General features: G+C 36.3%; 1 protein-coding gene across 4 annotated transcripts in view; it reads right to left on the reverse strand.

Moving 5' to 3' along the window:
- Nucleotides 1-15,223, reverse strand: part of LOC120432426 (nitric oxide synthase) — a 168,758-nt gene that overhangs the window by 42,736 nt on the left and 110,799 nt on the right. For all 4 annotated transcript variants that reach the window (XM_052707336.1, XM_052707337.1, XM_039597631.2 and 1 more), the window contains 3 exons: nt 13,045-13,159; nt 12,562-12,656; nt 4,825-4,969 (listed from right to left, as the gene is read on the reverse strand). In XM_052707336.1, coding sequence (XP_052563296.1) covers nt 4,825-4,969; nt 12,562-12,656; nt 13,045-13,159 — 355 coding nt within the window. The remainder of the gene's footprint in view (nt 1-4,824; nt 4,970-12,561; nt 12,657-13,044; nt 13,160-15,223) is intronic.

Consider the following 15,223-nt stretch of genomic DNA (forward strand, 5'->3'; position numbering starts at 1 on the left):
TCCAAATTGTGCCTTATTATTTCATACTGTTTAAAATGGTTTCAAATTGGCTTGAATTGTTTCAAATTGTTTAAAATAGTTTCAAATGGTCTTAAATTGTTTCCAAATTGTTAACAAATTATTTCAAAATTGTTTCCAAATTGTTTAAAATTGTTCAAAATGGTTCAAAATTGTTCCAAATCGTTCCAAATTGTTTCAAATTGTCTTAAATTGTTTCAAATTGATTCAAATGGTCTTAAATTGTTTTAAATTGTTTCCAAATTGTTTCAAATTGTTCCAAATTGATTCCAAAATGTTTCAAATTGTCTTTAATTTTTTCAAATTGTTTTTAAATTGTTTCCAAAATGTTCCAAATTGTTTTCAATTCTTTTCAAATGGTCTTAAATTGTTTCAAATTGTTTCAAATTGTTTCCAAAATGTTCCACATTGTTTCCAAATTGTTTTCAATTCTTTCCAACTTGTTTCAAATCGTTCAAAGTTGTTCAAAATTATTCCAAATCGTTCCAAATTGTTTCAAATAGCTTTAAATTGTTTCAAATTGTCTTAAATTGCTTAAAATTGTTTAGAAATTGTTTCCAAATTGTTTCAAATTGTTTCCAAATTGTGTCCAAATTGATTCAAATTCTTCCAAATTGTTTTCAAACTGTTTCAAGTTGTTGAAAATTGTTTGAATTGTTTCAAGTTGTTTCAAATTGTCACAAGTTGTTCTAAATTGTTTCAAATCGCTTCAAATTGTTTCAAACTGTTTCCAAATTGTTTCCGAATTGTTTCAAGCTATTCCAGATTGTTTCATGTGGTATAAAATTGATTCAAACTGTTTCAAATTGTTCCAAATCGACTTAATTTTTTACAAATTGTTAAAAATTGTTTCAAACAAGTTTTTTTGTCATCACGCATGGAACATCCAAAAAAAACGAAAAACCACTTTTCCCCAAAGAATCTGGGAAATTTTCTCCGTCACTGATTTGCACGAAACCGGGAGCTTTTCCGACTTGGTGGGTTGTTTTGTCTTTCCATCCTCCCTTTGAATCCCAATCTGCCAGTGCTGCCAGTCAGAGCGCTGTGATGCCAACCGGATTTTAACGTAAATTTGGTAGCAAATTGAAATCGGCACGTGTTGCTGCGTTCCGGAAGTTCCCTCGAGGAGGAGTATGAAATACCCAGCAAAGGAAAAGCGGGAAAAGCGTGGCTTGCTTTTTCCTCACTTCTTCTTTTGACACGAGCTGTCATCGAGTGAGTGTCGCGGGGAAATGAGCTGCTTAAGCGACAGCTTCGTGGCGCTTTTTTGCGTTTCCCAGACTCCCCCCTTTCTCATTTGTCACGTAGCCCCTTTCGAGGGCGAGGAAATTCTGCGTGGGAAGTGAAAGTTTCCACCAAGTTGTGACAATGCAACGGGAACGTAGTTTTTGGTTACTCTTTTTAAAATATGATTTAAAACAGTTTTGTAGAAGTTGAATTTTTTTTTTGGTTTTTGAATTATATTTTTTGATTATATTATGTTTTATATTTTTTTACCTGTCTTTAATTTCAGAAAAAAACGAGTTATTGATTTCCAATTTTCCAAAAATAAACATTAAAAATTAAATTTTGGAACTGCTCGTTTTTCAAAACAAATGTTCTACACAAAAAATAGAGGAGCAAATCAACTCGCGACAAAATTTTGAGGCTAGGAATTTTGACAGGTCTGATTTTCATAAAGCAGTCATTGGCCGAACCGTTCATTGTTTGAACTTCTGCCAAAATATTCTCACCCGCGTCCAAACAGCAACTATTTTCAAGATTCCGTTTTGGATGTTCGAACACAAACCCAAGTTCACGGTGAGTTTCAAACTTGGGTTTGAACTCTGGTGACAACAATTGTTTCGTTTGCACGGGTTTCTCGGCTAAAAACGATTTTTTAATCTAAAAATGACATGGATTTTAATTAAAATAACTTGTAAAAGCTCAACAAAAGCTCATGTTTTGCTTATACCTTTTGTTTTAGAAAAATGTTTAAACACGGGTTCAACCAATTGTTCGGCAAACCCGACGAACCCTGTTTCAAACAGAACAGTGTTCAAGGTCAAACACGAATGAAGGTTCAAAAGTAAACCGAGTTTTCCAGCAAACTCGTCACCAGGGTTCAATTTCAATGACTGTCATAAAGTATTCGCCTCCTTTTCTCTCACACAGAAAACTGGGGAAATGTAGCTGTCAAACTAGGCCAAACTTTTAGTGATTTCTGACGTCACGATTTTCTCCTCTATTCCCGAAATCGTGAATTGTGTTCATGAATTTAAGAACCACGAAGGAATTTATTCATGAGTATGGTGCATTTTAGTTCCTGGTTCTCAAATTAATGAACACAATTCACGATTTCGGGAACTTATTTTTTTCCGTGTACAAGTTGATCTCTGGAGTTTTTTTTTTTAAAAGATCCAATAAACCAAATTTTCTGTTTTTGCTTTTTGGGTATTTTTTCAATCCCCTGACTCAAGGCGGTTTCAAAAACACCCAAAAAGCAAAAACAGGAAATTTTGTTTAGTGGGCCTTTTCAAAAAAAAACTCCAGACATTCTGATTTTTGAACTCTAAACTGTCAGTTTTCAATTTTCTTGCATCACAAACCCTAAAATTTCGATCAAAGTGCACCATATTTTGATTTCCGAAACCCACCAAAGTTCAACACCCACCAAAAAGCATGGCCAACCAAGTTATCCAATCGAACCAATGAATTGGGGTTTACCAAATTTGATTTGCATATTTTCACCACAGAGTAACCCAGAGGGAGCACTGGCATTTAATTTATGGTTGCGTTACGCGGTACATCGTGGTACATCCCCCCTTCAGCAACACTGTTGATTGTCTCCGAGAAAGATGACGTTTAAAGCGTTACATTTTTTCGCAGCAACCAGGTGCTATATTTAGCTGTCAAAAATTTTCACAATCTCTCAATCAACAATGTGAATTTTCTGACGACTATCGCGGACCACATCTGGTATATCCAAAGTTTGGTGGAAGTGTTGGAAAAGGACCAACTTGGAGCTGTCTAGGAACCACCTCCTCTCACTTGTGGGCCAAGTTCCGCCAAAGAATTACTTGTGTTGGAAGTTTCATGCTGGCAACGCTGTGGCATGACCAAGTTCTCACTGGAGTTGTGGTTTCGAGTAATAAATTCCAATTCCAACAGAATTCCAGTGGAATTTTCCGAAAACTAAGCTTTCTTAAAAGTGAAAAATTGTGCGAAATTGTTTGGGACAGTTTTCGTAGCTGTAACATTTGTGGCTTGGTCAGAACAATTTCTCAGGACAGTTTTTGGGAAACGACGTAACATACTACTAGAAAAAATTGATTAGTAGATGGAATCTTCTTATTTCTATGTTTAATTTTCATTTATAGTTTTAATCTTGGGACTATGACTAACCTACGTCAGGTTTTCCTCTTTTTTCCTCTGTTTAATAAAAACTGCGAAGAATGCATGGCATGCGTTTGTGAGTAAAGAATCCCAAAAAAACTGCTGTAAGGTTCAGAGACCCCCCACTTGACCTCCCCCCTTTTTCCTTGCTAACACATTCATTTTCCTTCACAAACACATTTATTTGTACACCCAAAACTGGCAGCGCTAGTCCGAGATAATGATGGTCTCGAGTCGAGAGAATAGTGGTACCATTCACGGACACAGAGAACACAGCTCGAGATGGGCGATAGAACTATTCTCTCGAGGTTCATTTGCAAAAAAAGTTCATCCGTCAAACAAAAAACTAAAAGTGTTGACTACGGGAATCGAACCAGAGACCTTTGACATACCATTCCAATGACTTAACTGCCTCGGCCACCACAGCTTGGTGACCAAGGAGAGGTCAGAAGTCGATGTATGACACTTGTTGGAAATTTATTGATTCAACTAACGAATGAACTCATTTGTTATGATGGTGTGAGGTGGTACCATTATTCTATCGATTTTGGCACTGATCCCTCAATAAATTTTGAGAGAACGATTATCTCGACTGTGAATTTTGGGTGTATGTAGTACTTATAAAACCTTTATAGGACTTCGAGTAGGACACACTTCGTCAGATTGCGCTCATGGATTCCCTGGACGTTGGGCAACCTGCCTTGGGTAGGCAATAAGAATTTGCCTGATCCACGGGCAGCAATTTGAGATAGCGAAACAAATACCCGGAAGGAAGCATAGTTTTCGTCCCACCGCCAAATCATTTGGGTAGTCCTGAGGGCACGCCTGAGGGACACTTCAGGCATAAACTGGATTTTAACTTTCAACTGCTTCCCAAGTTCCTTAAAAAAACATAAAACTTGAAAGGAACAAAATAACAAATCAGTCATCAAAACCTGGCACTTGTCAAAACAAACAAATCTGAAAAATCCTGAGTTTACTATGATGAAATTTTTTCTTCATCAAACCCGTAACGCTCAAGACATAACGCTGAAAGCCGCTACCTTTCCAAAGGGTATACAAGTAACGGAGCCACAAAATTTGACTGCTTTGGTTTGGACTGTTCTCTCTGGATTACTCTGTGTTTTCACCTTTCCCTGCCGACTTGTGTGGTGGGTTGCTGGCCATGTCCGGAACGTTGTTTTCGTTCCCAATCTCGGCCGAATCCTTCCCTTTGCTATACATCCCTCGGAGCAGTAAATGCACACCGACAAGTGATTGAGTGATAGCGCAATAACACAGATATTCACCGTCAGACCCCGAACTACATTGTTCCCACGTAGATCAACCCCCAAAAGAGCGCCATCCGTAAACACTTTCTCCCAAAACCAACACCGCCCCAAAAAGTGATATATTCAAAGTCGTGGAACCATGTCCATGATGCTCACTCACCTGGGCGTTGAATGCATGTCCGAGCAGCTCGACCAGCTGTTTGGCGTACTGCTCCGAGCGGCCAGTCTCCGTGGCGTACAGGACCGTTGCCTTGATGCGGCGGGAAAGGGCGCGCCCGAACAATTTCGATGTAAATTTGACGGCCCTGTGGAGAAATTCAGAGAGAGCAAGAGAACGTAGAAATGAGGTTAGGTTAGGAGCTTTTTAGAGGTTTGAACGTTCTGCTGTCGTGTCGGGAGGTTATGGCGAGAAGAACTACGAGGCAGAACGTAGCTTTTGATGTAAAATCTGGGGTAATTTCGTGGGATCCACGGTGCATAGTCATTTTGGAAGTCAGTGAAGGTAGTTGCGTAACAAAAGTGACGGTAGTATTGAAATATTCATCGGATAAGCCATAGTACCTTTTCAAATAAAATGATTCTAGATGTGAAAAGACAAAAATTCGCAATTCGCAATTTTCAGTGTAAGAACGGGCCTTGACCGATCTTATGCACCAGGTTCCCGACGAACACGCACTGCCCTTACACCTACATCTCACCCTTGCTCTGAGTCAGTACGAGCAGCACGCTAGAACACGCTTTGAGTGTTCGTGCCAGGCATGCACACCTTCTTTTCCGGTTACGCATTTTAACTCGGCCGGGGGTGGTACATTACGTAGGGTTTGATGTAAGTATAAGCGCCTAACCATTTATAGTGTGCCTATCAACTTTCATTAAAGCAAAAACTGTTTTATTTTTAGTTTGAATTCAAAAACTAGTTGTTATTTTACTGTGTATTGTTTTCTCCTGAAATCTTCCCTAGTGTTGAGTCGTGTTTATCTGTTGCTATTTCTTTTGTCGCGGTATTTTGTTACAATTTTTGGTCCTAAGCATGTTATAAAAGTTTACCAAAAATACAATAGTAATATTTGTGTTAATCCTTTAACCATTCCATAAATTGAGTAAGGGCTCAAACCTCACTTGTTTGAAAAAAGGGTGAAGATAAAGACAGTAACAGAGAATTTATTTTATAAAAATCAAGAATCAATAGTAAGAGAATGATGAGCGTATTTTAAAGAATAAAAATGAGAAGCTGTATTAGATATAAAATTAAACAATAGTTAATGAATAGAGATACAAAACAAGCTTAGATTATAGTAATGATAATTTATAGGAATAAAGAATTATTCAAATAAATAAATTCGCAATAAAATCAAAAAAGATTAGGCAAATGATAAATAGACTTGATATTACTAGTACATTAAGGAAAAGTATATTTTTAAGGAGAAAAAAAAACAAAACAAAGTTTGTTACAGCAGTATCAATTGGTAAAAAAGAGTGGAAAAGCTTTGAGAGATAAGAGAATCAAAAGTTAGTAAAATAAAAATCAAATGATGGATATTAAACAGAAGAATCATTGAAAAATTGTGAATCCGTAGAGCAAAATAAAAATAGGAGATAGGTGGTAGCTGAGAATGAAGAGAAGAGAAACCCCGTTGTGCGATGTTTCAGGTACATCCACAGCAGTTGACTCAACATACTGCGAATCAAAACAATACCGTCTACAATCACAAATTACTTCCCTTTCCCACATTGTCGCGCCCCTTTCTTTTAGCCGTCTCGACTCTGACCCGCGGTGGTCAAAGGTTTACGATCCGTTTCCACAGGCCACCAGCTAGGTCATCATGAAAACCAAGCCAACGTGGAGGTAAGAAAATAGGACACTCGCAAGGAACCAGAGCTATACTGTTCTGATCAAGATAATTCGGATGATCTAACAGAACTACGGATGTAGTTAGTTGCGCTCCTTCCAGGATGTTCCTTACGTGGACGTCAACCGAAGAGCACGCAACAGGGTCAGTGCCATTGCATGCTCTTAGGTATCAATCCTTGGCCTGCAACTAGATGTGAAAAGACAAAAAGTAAACAAAATAAACTAAGAAGTGTTACTACATGTAGCATTTCGCTAAAGGAAAACAATTTTCCCTAGCAAAATTTGCTCAAACTACCCACTAAGTGCCCTCAACGATCGTGCCCCTTCCAACTGTGTGGAAAGCTCGAAAACTTTTGCCTAACTTTTCAACCCTGACGCTGCAAAACCAGCAAAGTGTCATATCACTCATGCTAATATCAACGTGCAGCATCCATATCTACTATTAGAGTCGGAAACGTGCCGGGAAAAGTTTCGCGGATGCAATCAAGTACGTCCTTTCCGCCGTTCTATCCTGAATGCCGACTAGCTTCTACTGCTGATATCGAAAATGCAACTCGGACCAACTAGACCTTGAACGACTATTTGGGTAGGTCTGTTTAGTTGAACACAGTTCCAGTCAGTGACTTTTAAAGTGCGATAGAAATTTCTCTCGCAAAACTGTCAGTTTGACTGTCTGCTAACTTGACAAAGTTGAAAAAAATATCAACTCAGATTTTGTTCATTTTGAAATGTTAGTCAAGATTTCACACTTCTTCAAGTTTCACCAAACTAAAGCACGCTGAGCAAGTCTAGTGAATCGCTCACGACAAGGTCGTTAAATCTCGTTAAACAGACAATTTCCCCTGCTCACTTCCTTCCGTGACACCTATCGAACCGAACGAACGCAAAAATCGTCATCAATGTCAAGTGAACATCATTCGTCCAGACATTCATTCGCTGTATGTCAGGGGAGAAAAAATGAACACGCGTTCACGGCTTGCCGCCACCGTGCGGAAAATCCAATCAAATTCCAAACTGTCATCTGAGCTCAGCATCTCTCTACCCCTTTTTCGGAGAGGGGTTCGGTTTGACTGTCAGACGTCTGAGAGTCCCTTTTCCCTTGGGGCGCAAGAGGAGAAGCTGATGATGATTCTGCAGATGTGATTTTTATTGACTGCGTGATGTGATATTTACGAGACCGCAAGGGGAGAAAGGAATCTGGAGAAGTGTTTGTTTACGTTATTTCGGTTTGTACGTATTTCACTAAAATTGTAAAATGTGGATGACTCCTGATACAATTTGACTTTTAATTCATCAAATTTGGATTATAAATAATGCATGTGAAAAACTGTGAAAAAATGAAATTTGAAATTCTACTACAATTTTCGATTAAAATTAAAACTATCTATCTGAAAAAAACTAAAAACTAAAAACTAAAAACTAAAAACTAAAAACTAAAAACTAAAAACTAAAAACTAAAAACTAAAAACTAAAAACTAAAAACTAAAAACTAAAAACTAAAAACTAAAAACTAAAAACTAAAAACTAAAAACTAAAAACTAAAAACTAAAAACTAAAAACTAAAAACTAAAAACTAAAAACTAAAAACTAAAAACTAAAAACTAAAAACTAAAAACTAAAAACTAAAAACTAAAAACTAAAAACTAAAAACTAAAAACTAAAAACTAAAAACTAAAAACTAAAAACTAAAAACTAAAAACTAAAAACTAAAAACTAAAAACTAAAAACTAAAAACTAAAAACTAAAAACTAAAAACTAAAAACTAAAAACTAAAAAACTAAAAACTAAAAACTAAAAACTAAAAACTAAAAACTAAAAACTAAAAACTAAAAACTAAAAACTAAAAACTAAAAACTAAAAACTAAAAACTAAAAACTAAAAACTAAAAACTAAAAACTAAAAACTAAAAACTAAAAACTAAAAACTAAAAACTAAAAACTAAAAACTAAAAACTAAAAACTAAAAACTAAAAACTAAAAACTAAAAACTAAAAACTAAAAACTAAAAACTAAAAACTAAAAACTAAAAACTAAAAACTAAAAACTAAAAACTAAAAACTAAAAACTAAAAACTAAAAACTAAAAACTAAAAACTAAAAAACTAAAAACTAAAAACTAAAAACTAAAAACTAAAAACTAAAAACTAAAAACTAAAAACTAAAAACTAAAAACTAAAAACTAAAAAACTAAAAACTAAAAACTAAAAACTAAAAACTAAAAACTAAAAACAAAAAACTAAAAAACTAAAAACTAAAAACTAAAAACTAAAAACTAAAAACTAAAAACTAAAAACTAAAAACTAAAAACTAAAAACTAAAAAAAACTAAAAACTAAAAACTAAAAACTAAAAACTAAAAACTAAAAACTAAAAACTAAAAACTAAAAACTAAAAACTAAAAACTAAAAACTAAAAACTAAAAACTAAAAAACTAAAAACTAAAAACTAAAAACTAAAAACTAAAAACTAAAAACTAAAAACTAAAAAACTAAAAACTAAAAACTAAAAACTAAAAACTAAAAACTAAAAACTAAAAACTAAAAACTAAAACTAAAAACTAAAAACTAAAAACTAAAAACTAAAAACTAAAAACTAAAAACTAAAAACTAAAAACTAAAAACTAAAAACTAAAAACTAAAAACTAAAAACTAAAACTAAAAACTAAAAACTAAAAACTAAAAACTAAAAACTAAAAACTAAAAACTAAAAACTAAAAACTAAAAACTAAAAACTAAAAACTAAAAACTAAAAACTAAAAACTAAAAACTAAAAACTAAAAACTAAAAACTAAAAACTAAAAACTAAAAACTAAAAACTAAAAACTAAAAACTAAAAACTAAAAACTAAAAACTAAAAACTAAAAACTAAAAACTAAAAACTAAAAACTAAAAACTAAAAACTAAAAACTAAAAACTAAAAACTAAAAACTAAAAACTAAAACTAAAAACTAAAAACTAAAATCTTGTGTCATTTTGGTCATTCTGGTCTTTCTGGTCAATTTGGCAATTTTGGTCATTGTGGTAATTTTGTTCATTTTGGTCATTTTGGTCATTTTGGTCATTTTGGTCATTTTGGTCATTTTGGTCATTTTGGTCATTTTGGTCATTTTGGTCATTTTGGTCATTTTGGTCATTTTGTTCATTTTGGTCATTTTGGTCATTTTGGTCATTTTGATCATTTTGGTCATTTTGATCATTTTGATCATTTTGATCATTTTGGTCATTTTGATAACTTTGGTCATTTTGGTCATTTTGATCATTTTGGTCATTTTGATCATTTTGGTCATTTTGATAACTTTGGTCATTTTGGTCATTTTGGTCATTTTGGTCATTTGGGTCATTTTGGCCATTTTGGTCATTTGGGTCATTTTGGTCATTTGGGTCATTTGGGTCATTTGGGTCATTTTGGTCATTTTGGTCATTTTGGTCATTTCGGTCATTTTGGTTATTTTGGTCATTTTGGTCATTTTGGCCATTTTGGTCATTTTGGTCATTTTGGTCATTTGGGTCATTTTGGCCATTTGGGTCATTTGGGTCATTTTGGTCATTTTGGTCATTTTGGTCATTTTGGTCATTTTGGTCATTTTGGTCATTTCGGTCATTTTGGTCATTTTGGTCATTTTGGTCATTTCGGTCATTTTGGTCATTTTGGTCATTTTGGTCATTTTGGTCATTTTGGTCATTTTGGTCATTTTGGTCATTTTGGTCATTTTGGTCATTTTGGTCATTTTGGTCATTTTGGTCATTTTGATCATTTTGGTCATTTTATCCATTTTGGTCATTTTGGTCATTTTGGTCATTTTATTCATTTTTGTCATTTTGATCATTTGGGCATTTTGGCCATTTTGGTCATTTTGGTCATTTTGGTCATTTTGGTCATTTTGGTCATTTTGGTTATTGGTCATTTTGGTCATTTTGGTTATTTTGGCCATTTTGGCCATTTTGGTCATTTTGGTCATTTTGGTCATTTTTGTCATTTTGGTCATTTTTGTCATTTTGATCATTTTGGTCATTTTGGTCATTTTGGTCATGTTGGTCATTTTGGTCATTTTGGTCATTTTGGTCATTTTGGCCATTTTGGTCATTTTGGTCATTTTGGTCATTTTGGTAATTTTATTCATTTTGGGCATTTTGGTCATTTTGGTTATTGGTCATTTTGGTCATTTTGGTCATTTTGGTCATTTTGGTCATTTTGGTCATTTTATTCATTTTGGTCATTTTGGTCATTTTGGTCAGTTTTGTCATTTTTGTCTTTTTTGTCATTTTGGTCATTTTGGTCATTTTGGTCATTTTGGTCATTTTGGTCATTTTGGTCATTTTGGTCATTTTGGTCATTTTGGTCATTTTGGTCATTTTGGTCATTTTGGTCATTTTTGTCATTTTGGTCATTTTGGTAATTTTGTTCATTTCGGTAATTTTGTTCATTTTGGTAATTTTGGTCATTTTGGTCATTTTGGTCATTTTGGTAATTTTGGTAATTTTGGTAATTTTGGTAATTTTGGTAATTTTGGTAATTTTGGTAATTTTGGTAATTTTGGTAATTTTGGTAATTTTGGTAATTTTGGTAATTTTGGTAATTTTGGTAATTTTGGTAATTTTGGTAATTTTGGTAATTTTGGTAATTTTGGTAATTTTGGTAATTTTGGTTATTTTGGTAATTTTGGTAATTTTGGTAGTTTTGGTAATTTTGGTAATTTTGGTAATTTTGGACATTACTTCAAAAGTTATGCTAACAAACGAGTTTGATTAGAGTCCGGAAGATTATAAAAAGGTGGATTTTTTAAGAAAACCCGTCTTGTTATATATTTTAGAAAGGTATTTGAAAGACTTTTCCAATCACATTCCATACTAAAACATCGAAGAACTGACAACCCTATCAAAACTTATTTGCACTTAAGTGTTATGTATACAGTTTTTGGGGGTCGGATCTCAGATATTTTAATAAAAATGGAGACTGTATTGAAATGTTTTGGAAAATAATAAAAACATTTTTGTCATTTTTGAAAAAAAAAAACAACTCGAATAACTATGCTTATCAATTTTGTCCTATTGATTTCAAACTAAAAAAAAACAATTGAGAAAATAAGCCTACAGTTTTTGTTGCACGTGATAGCCTGAACAGCAGTGAATTATCTCAAAGCAATATCCTTCATCATAACTCACATCGTTCTAGAGGTCGTTCTCTACAAGAAGCGCACAGAGAAGCAGCAAAAACAATAATCTTTCAGAATAAATCGAAACGATATCAATAACATCGAGGCAAATAAGCAGAACGCTTCATAACCGGAGCTCCCAATCCACTGACCTTAATACTTTCATAGAATTTTTTTTTCGTTTTCAGTTAGGGTGACTCAAGTATTTTGTAAAATACTTTTAAGTTAATGTTAGTTTTAGTTTTTGAAAATTTGTAACTGAAAAATTATTCTAAAAAAATTAGGAAAAAAATTCTCAATTTTGTAATTAAACAAAGCCATCCTAATCCATTCCCAAACCATATTCCGAATTGCAGTACACAAACAAAAGTCAAACGGCCGCCCAGTCCCAATCCAGAGCAATTTATGGTCCGCCGTACCAGAACCAACTGTGCTCTACTCATATCTGGACGGACACAGTCTGATGAGCTTTTCTGTCCGAATCAATTGTGGCAAAAATATGGTGATGGGCTAAAGAAAGGCCCTCCGGACGGGCTCTCCGGCTTCGGTTGTTGGCCGGCACTTATGCAACGGAAACCTCAGATGGATGGGAAATCCGTTCGTCACTGACATGCCTGTTTGGAAGGCCAGAGGAAACATTCCAGACTAGCGCAGAGAACGAGCTTCGTCAGAATCGAGCCAAGTGAAATGCGCTTTATTGATTTCCAACCGAGGCATATGAACCAACAGAACAGCAGTTATTACATATGATGGGAAATTATTTTTCCAGTAAATTGGGCCGAGAATTTATGGGCTGGATGTGAGCGGTCAAGGGGAGCTTTATTTTTGGATTGGGAGTTTTTTTTTCGGGGGAGGCAATTTATAAACGTATGGGTTTTCGACGTTAAAGAACTTACCGTGCGATTTGCTTAAAGTTGAACTTTCGTCGGGGCTTTTTGTTCTTCGATGAGCCTCGGTCTTTCTTCCAGATGTGCGTTTTGAGGGCAGATTCCTGAGAAGGAAAAAAGAAATTTAAACACAAATTTTTAAACAGTTCCAACCCAAATAAAATCAAAATTCAGCTTTAACATCATTAAATGACCCAATTTCACAGGACATAAGTAACAACGACTATTGCATGTTACGAGCTGTTTTATTTCCACTGTTGTCTAAAAAAAAGTCCTCAATGAACATTCCCCACTGGAGTGTACTATCGTAAAATGTTTTTTGGCTGCATCAAATCTGAAAAAAAACATCCCCCGGGAAGCAGCTCTTCACACGTAACGTAAGAAGCCCCAATAATAGTATCTTTTTATGACCGCCCTCGCATTAGGAGTGATAATCTGTGACCCGGAAATAAAATCCGGGAAATTACACACGACGTATTCGGGCCCACCCACCTGGTACTCGAACGACGGCCGCAGATAGTAGCAGGCCATCTCCTGGTGGTACACCTGAGTAATCGCCGCCGACATGGGCGGCACGATCCAGACCCAGTCCGCCGGGCAGCCGTTCCTGGATTTTTTTGGGAGGGGGGAAAGAAAGAAGATTGAGGTCGAATTTGTTTAGTATCGATGCGTATGGTTGGAAATTTGCGATGGAATTTGGGGTTTGTTGAGGGTTACTTTAAAAACTATTAGCATGGACAAATCTTTTGTTTCATAATTTCAAAAATTAGCATTGTTGTTGCACATTTGCTGTTTTTTTTGGGAAACATTTATTTAATAAAAATTGTTTTCTCTCTGCTTGAACTCAACGAAACTTAACAAAATTGGTAATTTATAAAAAGGTCACACCTTAATAATATTTTACATAAACATAGTATTTTTGAAGAACTAAAATTATTAACTGTAAAGTAACTCAAAAAACAAAGCCATAGCAAGTCTGTTTACATCGTGTCAATATAGCTAACACTTTTGAAGTACTTTTTCGTGTTTTAAACCGATCATTTTCACCCGCGTCGAGATTCATCGTGACTATCGCGCTCTAGTCCGTCTCGGCGAAGTGAAGTTTTTAACTAATTAGTGACAATTAAGTTAATTTAGTTAAGTTTATTTTGGAGAAATTTCTGCTATTGTTACCTTCTGTCCTGCTCGTCACCTATCGCTTGGCTACTTTATCATCTGGCTGCCAGCCTTGGGCTCGGCGATACAGACAAAACATGACGCGTCCGCAGCTTTGCGCGGCCGATGTCTGCAGTAACCCTGGCGTGAGGCATAACAACAAACTCATTCAGTGCTACGGCGGTTGCGACAAAAGCTTCCATTGGAAGTGTATTGGACTCACAGCTGCCGGCTCTTCAGCGCTGAGAGACAACCCAGGAATGTTTTGGTTCTGTGAAAATTGCAAGAACAACTCTCTGTTTCGACTTCACCGCAAGGTGGGATATATTTGTGAAACAGTTGAGGCCACCCGCATTCTCCTGAGACGTGTGGAAACCAACCTCGAGTCGAAAATCGAAACTTGCTACAACATGATTGGAAACCTCTCCAAGCTGAACCAGCTATCGTACGCTACTCTGGAAGCCTGCCATGGTGACTTACACAACACTGCTGCCCTGGATCTCTCTATTCGTTCGGTTGGCGATAAGGCCGTCGAATCAGCTGCTGACGCAAATGGGAAACGCAAACTCAGCGAGGGCAGCGTCGATGTAGACGACGAAGTTGCTGCCGGTGACGACGATGCTGTTCAAGAATGCCCTTCGAAGCGTAAAAGGAACCTCCAGCACAGCCCTTCTCCTGCCGCTGAAGATCTTGCCGACCTTCCCACTCCTACCTTCGCTTCTGTAGTTGCTGGTGTAACCTCACCTACCGAGCTTCCTGAACAGCCAGCCCGAAGTGCAGTACCTCCGCTCGCTGCTCCCCCCGTTCAATCTGAACCTGAACTCCCTGTTCAAGCTACCGACCCTGTGGTTGAAGAACCTTCAGTTTCCACGGGTAATTACACAACAAGTATATGTCCAGCCGAAGCAGGACGTGATACTGCACCACAAATAAGTTATCCCGAATTTCACCAGTACTATGTTCAATTCGACGACAACGGCAATGTGATTCGTCGATCTTACGACCCACCGACCCAAACGACCTCCACCACTTACGACCCACCGACTCAAACGACCTCCACCACTCCGAATTCACCTACCATCGAGCACGCTATGGATGTTTCGACAAGCTCTGTGAGCCATCTACAGACCAGCGCCGAGCATCCACTGGAAGCCGAATCTGTTCTGCCCGCTGCTTCCGCTGATGGTGGAATCTCATCCTGTGCACCTTTGCCTGCAGTTCAACATTTTGTCACAGGTAATTGCACAAATTGTATATGTCCAGCCGAAGCTGGACAAGATACCGCACTGCCTCAAGGAAATTCCGCACCTCCCACAGCCTCGAACACACCTTCGTCTCTCGAAGCCGACGCTAGCCATTTGTCTGGTGAGACACCAAACTCCTTCGGACAACCAACGTCTAAACGAGCCAGGCATGCCGCATCTTCAACCTTCCGATCAGCAAACCACTCGACGCAATCAGTTCCAGCAAACTATTCGACGCAACCCGATGCTTTCGGGACCCGCTGCTCATCCAG

Source organism: Culex pipiens, chromosome 2 (assembly GCF_016801865.2).
Source record: "Culex pipiens pallens isolate TS chromosome 2, TS_CPP_V2, whole genome shotgun sequence".
NCBI classification, from domain to species: domain Eukaryota; kingdom Metazoa; phylum Arthropoda; class Insecta; order Diptera; family Culicidae; genus Culex; species Culex pipiens.